The sequence below is a fragment of the Nansenia antarctica genome, assembly GCF_963989245.1.
Source record: "Nansenia antarctica genome assembly, contig: SCAFFOLD_187, whole genome shotgun sequence".
Lineage (NCBI taxonomy): Eukaryota > Metazoa > Chordata > Actinopteri > Argentiniformes > Microstomatidae > Nansenia > Nansenia antarctica.
Window position 1 is genome coordinate 140,894 of NW_027662552.1, and position 7,500 is coordinate 148,393.

Here is a 7,500-nt window from a genome sequence, read left to right on the forward strand (position 1 = left end):
TGAGACAAACTAATGACATTTCAATGTGACAAACAATGGAAATGTTAATTCTTATGATTTAAGACAGAGACATGATGATGACAAGAGAGACTTACACATACTTTTATGTAGTCGTAATTGTTCAATTGTACTGACGCACGCAACTAACAGTGTCATCAGCAGTAAACAGCTGAATTCAACAGCACAAACTTACAAACTTTCTTCTAGGAATTCTAAGGGACGGGAACAACAGTCCAGATAACCCAATTAACAAACTTATGCTTAACATCTGTATTTTTGTTTCCAACTGTTTCTGAGCAGGTTAATTCCACAATCAATTGATGGAGAGCCTAAGATTTTATAGACTTAAGTCAAGAAAAGGAGGGGTGTAGTGTAATGATAATGCTAAAATTGTCTTAAGTTAATAAAACCTATTAACGCTGTGAACAGAGGCAAGAACACGTGCAAGACTGATGACCATCAAAGAATCAAATAGCACTCCTTGTTACCAGAAACACAAGGCCGTTCCTTTGATTGAAGATCTACTTCCAGACATTGTTATATTGACATATAATGTACTTTGTATGATGGAACCGATGCCTAATTTATTTCTGATGTGGTCATTCATTGACTTTGTTAAGAACTCCACATGTTTTTCAATAGAAATAATTTACCAGTCAAATTAATCTTACATCATGGGGAAAAAAAAGAGTGAGCTGATATGATGCGTTTTTGTGTGACTATGCCAAAATGTTGTGTGCCTATCAAATATTGCAATACTCATTGTTTAACCTTAAACATACTTTAAGTGTGTCCACTCTCAGGACATAAACTGACCACTCTTAGTCAACATGCTTTTCTGTAACTGGACCTGAGCCAAATATAGGAACCACGGCTAGTGGGGACCAGTATAGGTTACCAGTGGTCAGCAGCAAGACAGAACAGCATGAACACAGAATAGCCATGTATGGGAACTAATGTCACTATTGTAAGTTACGAGGTAAAGCTATTTCCCTCTCTGAGAACTGTATATAAGCTGTAACAAACATCAGTACTTTGCTTGGCATCTCTATGCCACAGCCAGGCTCGGCACCAGCCATGTCGTAGCCATGCTTGAAGCTTGGACTTAACAGAGCATGCTGCCATGGAAACATCTGTACAAGGGAATGCAACCCAGATCTGCCTAATACAATGATTACGATTCAACCTTCTCTCTGAGTCATCAATATCTAATTTCCGGCCACGTGACCAAGAAAGATCTCCTTATTATCAAATGGCGTCACGAACATTATATCAGAGAGAGAGGGAGGGATAGGGAGGAGAAGCTGCTTACCTGACAGGTGACATCACAGTACCAGGCGGCCTTACACTGGGAACACCTCCGCAGGGACGCACGCCTGGGGGGGAGGGGGAGAAAGTGAGAGATGAACATACAGTTACAAGCCATAGCCCTCCTCAATAACAGCACATGGTCGACAAAGACATGGGGGTACGATAAACACCATCATCTTCATCATCGTCAGAATGGCTTTTATTAGGCTCCATCTTCCCACACCAGGGGGCTATTCCACGAACGTTGATTAGTATGTCGGCGCTAAAAATAAATGCCGCGATCAGGCAACTCGTGATTGGAATTCAAGCCTCAGGTGATTCCTCGAATGAGGATCAGGCTTGTGTCATGAGTGTTCACAGAACACCGGCTTAGAAATCCTCGATATGGGCGCGTGCACGCAGACATAAAGAGCCCTGAAGAGTTGAACTGTCGAAATGAAGATACTACACTACAAGATACTACGCAGTACTCCTACTTATTGATCTTTATGAAGACGAAAATTAAGATGTAAAATAGTGCAATACTGCCACAATTAACAAGGCGAGGGAAATGGTTTGGCAAGAAATTGATGACCGATTAAATGCGTAGGTCATACTAGCCCCAGTTATTGTTATATGTTCATATTTTAATAAATTAATATTTACTACTGTGGTGATATCAGCAGCAGGCTACATATAGTCATATCGTCATGATGGCATAGTGGTATCGACCACTGCCATAGTATTTATTCGTCATTTTAAGACGGTGGTTCAAATCCCTCTTCTGACACACTTTTTACTGCATTTCGTTGTCTGAATCTAATCTAAAATCTCATCTAAAAAAGTATGTAGTCTATAAAATGATGGTGCAGGATAATTTACAAGAACTGACACGATTACAATGGTGTTTGAAGCCTAGATTATTTTTTCTTATGATTACTGATGGATAGATGATTCACTTAGACAGATATATATATATATTGTAAATCGATTTGCATGAAGGCTTCGGTTAAATGTAAAAAAATAAAATAAAAATGAAATTAAATTAAATCAAGTTTCGCTCCTTGAACCTTCGGACCTCTAGCTGGCTGCCTTAACCCCTGCGCCAAACACACCGCTGTGATGACACCAATGCAAGTTGATAGATAAATAAAAAAGTGTAAAAAAAAAAAAGTCTATCACACTTTCAAAATATCAGGTTATCTATCACACAATCAAACTATCTATCTATCGATCGATCACACTTTCAAAATATCAAATTATCTATCTATCACACAGTCAAACTATCTATCTATCTATCTCGTAAAAAGTGGGAACTAATATTTCCTAAAAGACACTTGAGGAACTGTCGTTCGGGATGTAGTTTCCGCCTGTTAGACATTTTTGACGCACGCATTACCTAAACCAGCCTGTAAGTCTGCTCGCGACCAGAATTACTCAGAAGGATTGGTTGCATAGCAACAAAGCAGCAAATTATTTGAGCCACATTGATGGAACCGACCGCAAGTATAAATTAGCGCCCGTATCTGATTTAAACCTGGATCAGAGTTAATCGCGCTTCGTGGAATACCCTCCAGTACACAAGAGAAAGAGTTGTTGTTTGTTTCTTGTGCTGTCTGATGGGCAGATGGTTCACTTCCTGCAGACTGATGTTCTTAGATGTAAGTGGCTCTGGATAAACGCTTCTGCTAAATGTCAAACATGTGAATGTAAACGTGGCCTGAATTACACACACACTCTACACACACACTCCTGGATCAGATACACTCTACACACACACTCTACACACACACACTCTACACACACACACTCCTGGATCAGACACACTCTGTCTACACACACTCTACACACACACTCCTGAATTACACACACTCTACACACACTCACCAGGCTCTCTGGAAGACTTTACGAGACGAGCATCTGGAACCAGAGAGAGCAGAGAGCATTCCTGCCCCCCCCCCTCCCCCTGCCCCCCCCACCCTCCCCTCCCAACACTTAACCATGCTACACACTGACCCAACACTTAACCATGCTACACACTGACCCAACACTTAACCATGCTACACACTGACCCAACACTTAATCATGCTATACATTAACCCAACACTTAACCATGCTACACACTGACCCAACATTTAACCATGCTACACACTGACCCAACACTTAACCATGCTACACACTGACCCAACACTTAACACCAGATTCAACACTTAACAGTAAAACAGCCGTGTCTATTAGGGCTGGGTTTTGCCACTGATTTCCCAAATGATTCGATTCCGATTCACAGCTCCCGATTCGATTCGATTCACGATTCGATTCGATTCGGATTCGATTTAGTTACAATATAAATGTTCCTTGAATATGAAGAGATTCTCAGAACTAATGCTATAAATGGTTCAAGGAACCCTTATAACATGTAGCATTGTTAAACATATCAATGTTTACATTAAGAATTGACTCCAAAGCAGTTATATGAATGTACTTCTTATTGGAACATAAATGAACATCATTGACCAACATTTTGCTAAATCAGACACTACAAAAAGTGCTTTTTAACGTGCTTTACTGCAGCCAGTGTAAATAAAGGGGCTACAAACATAGCCTATCGGTAAACAAGACATCACATATCCCTCAGGACTCTCTCAAATAGCTTATTTGCATAATATACAGTGTTTCCCCTAGGTTTGCTGCCTTGGGGTGGTGGCATGGACCGTGGCATGGACACCCCCCCCCCCAGGGGGTAAGACCCTGCGACATACCAGCGTCATGTCCAAGGGTGTACTAACTTGTACATTAAGCCGCCTCACGCTACTGAAACAGGAGATAGGCTCCTGTCCTATGGGCCATTAGGCTCCAGAACCATCGGTTCTTAAGGCTACTTACTTATGTGGTCTTGACTACCTGTCCACTTTCTCACCTGGTTCTTGCTCTCTCTCTCTCTCTGGTGCACCATCCTGCTCTCTCTCCTTCTCTCCCTCTCTATCCTCCTCTCTCCCTCTTTTGCTGTCAACCAAAAGGCAAACAACCAGAGTATTTATAATCTAATAAGAGGTATAAATTGATCCATATCAATTTATAACATAATTATAATTGAATATTGGATTGCTGTGGGCAATGCAGTCAGATAATGTCATTTTGACTTTACTCTCTCACCTGAAAAAAAATGTGTATGTCCAACTATAAAAAACAGACATTTCCAATGCTTCAATCCACTGTCCATGTACTGTAAATATGCCATTATGGTATTACCATGAAGCCCAATTCTAGCAGAATAAGAAAGATAGTATATCTACTTTAAGTAAAATAATAAAGTGCATCCAGTTAGCTCTTTAGCTGGAATGTGTGCAGCAGACAAGCTCATCTAATCACCTCTGAACTAGCTAGTTAGCTTGCTAGTTTTTTGACACTATTTTACATACCATGGAACTATAATCAGACACTTTCTAGTCATAATAATAACGACCAATTTGAACCAACTTGCTCTGTTAGAACACTCAGAAATTATATTTGCTAACGTTTCAACTTGCTTACTTTCATCTGCAGACATCTCACCCTGCAAAAACTCTCTCGCGTCGCGCGCACACATTCGCGCACAATCTTGTACGTGAGTGTGCGAGTGTGTCCAGCGCGAAGCGAAGTGTGGAGAGATAGGTTTGGCTATGCGAGACTACTGGCGGACTAATGTTACCAACGAGCCCATGGGCTTGCCACTCGCTAGATTCGGGTTGGGTGCATTTACAAAAAAGCGGATATTTTAGCCTACTTGTCAGATGTTTGGTGTCTACGTCTGTAATAGTTCCTCTTTCTTGGGGGGGCGGGGGGTTCCGTTGGGGGGGCGGCCCGCCCCCCCAAGGCAATGCTAGGGGAAACACTGATATATATATATATATATACAAAATAAAAATGGGCAAAACTCAAACGAAAATAGTGCAATAGATGAGGGTATTTTGGGGAACAAAAAAACACATTGTAAACCAATGTCCATGAAACTAAAGCCCTTCATTACTGCTTTCTCACTTTTTGGAGATTGGAAGAGTTTATTCAGGAATAAACATAATTGGAAAATCAATGATTATTAAAATACTGTAGTATACAGTAACAATAAGTTAGTGGAAACACCACAAATTTACGGAACCACTTATTGAGGCATCACCCTGACGTGAAACATGGAAAAGCGGATCCGAAACAAGCCTCGCTGATATAGTGGCAAGTGATTGTCAGGTACGAGTCCATTGCTCTGGATGTCCAGCTGTCACACGTTATGGCAACTCTCTCTGCTGGCTGAAATGAAGTTGCGATGTCACGTTTCACCTGCGGGGACATGTCTGGGACTATCACTTCACTCAACTGTTTGCGTGTCGATAACACGTAGCGTGGTTCTAGTACACTGACGAGGCTTCGAAAGCCAGAATGTTTGACAACGCTGTACGGGCGTATATCCTTGCAAATAAAATTTGCTACAGCCTCTGTAATTTGTTGGGCACGCGGAAAATTGGATTGTAATTTGCAACCAAACGTCTTAATCAGCGAGGCTTGTTTTGGATCCGCTTTTCCATGTTTCATGTCAGGGTGATAAGTGGTTCCGTAGATTTGTGGTGTTTCCACTAAATTTAACCTCCACTGCGCACAGCTTGCATATGACTTTGCTTTTGTCCTGCTCATCTCTATCGTCATCATTTTTAAATCCAAAATGCACCCAGACATCTGCCTTTAAGCCTGGTGGTGACATGAGTGTCCCTGCCATCGCCATGTTTTTAGATTTTACAGTGTTGAGACCTCTCGTTGCGTGAGATATGATACATTCTTGTAACATGAGATCTGGCCACGAGATCTCGTTGCGGGTTGAAGCTGCAAGCAGGAAAATGCATGAAAGATCGATCTCGGGATTTATGAATTGATAATCGCTCATTCAATGAAGATCGATTCAGAATCGGGAAATACATTTTTTTAACCCAGCCCTAGTGTCTATGTTACCTACTATAAGAGTGTCTATGTTACCTACTATAAGAGTGTCTATGTTACCTACTATAAGAGTGTCTATGTTACCTACTATAAGAGTGTCTATGTTACCTCCTATAAGAGTGTCTATGTTACCTACTATAAGAGTGTCTATGTTACCTACTATAAGAGTTTAACACTAGAACAGCCGTGTCTATGTTACCTACTATAAGAGTTTAATACTAGAACAGCCGTGTGTGTGTTACCTACTATAAGAGTTTAACACTAGAACAGCCGAGTGTGTGTTACCTACTATAAGAGTTTAACACTAGAACAGCCGTGTCTATGTTACCTACTATAAGAGTTTAACACTAGAACAGCCGTGTCTGTGTTACCTACTATAATAGTATAATGACCCCACCCATTCATAAGAGCAACGCATCCGGGTACTTTGCTCTCCCGTCATGTCCACGCCCCTTTTTGGGTGATAGAAGTGTAGAAGTTTGACTGGCAGTCAATGGAAATTTCTGGTCTTTGCTACTTTAATCCGATAAAATAAGAAAACCGTAGTGCTTTTTAGATATTAGGAGCCCAAATCCGATGGCCAGTTAGGCAAACTATTATATAGTGTCGTTGCCGATCAATGATCGACGTCGTTATATAGAGAACATTTATGAAATAGGGGTTGATTCATCAGAGCAGTCATACTTCATCTCCCTGTCATCAGGGATTTGTAGTTCTTCATTTGATTTGCTGTGGGCTTTCCCCAGATGAGAGTGTTACATTAGTTTTCTTAAGATAGGATAATAAATAAATCTGTTAAGTGGATTGCCAAAGTAGCCTACTGTTAATCAGTATTTAGCCTGTATGGTGTATATGAAGATGTTATAGCTAGCTAGCTACGATTTATCATGAAAATAATGAACAGCAAGCTAGATCCAAAACTAGGGCCAGTGGAGGAGGGCAAGTGTCACATTGGACAGACTACCAAAATAGAAAAAAATCTTAACGACAGCAAAAGTGATGGATGTCAGAAATACATTATCTGGAGATTCAATAAGGTACTTTTATATGACAGGTTAGGGTTATATGACACCTGTAGCGAGATAGATAGATAGAGCCAAAAGTAAAAAGTCGCTGAGAGACGCAAGCAGGGTCTGGGCTGGTAATTGTATGACGCGACAAACAATCCGATGAAAAGTAAGCTTTAGAGCATTTATTGAATAGAACAATCAAACTTGGCGACGTACAAAAATAATCCATAAGCGATCA

General features: G+C 40.7%; 1 protein-coding gene across 1 annotated transcript in view; it reads right to left on the bottom strand.

The window, feature by feature from the left end:
- The window catches only part of smyd3 (SET and MYND domain containing 3), a gene marked incomplete at its 3' end in the record, with an annotated part of 156,089 nt that overhangs the window by 133,730 nt on the left and 14,859 nt on the right, over positions 1–7,500 (bottom strand). Inside the window, exon 2 of the mRNA XM_080551207.1 lies at positions 1,313–1,376. Within this exon, the coding sequence (XP_080407333.1) occupies positions 1,313–1,376 (64 nt within the window). The remainder of the gene's footprint in view (positions 1–1,312; positions 1,377–7,500) is intronic.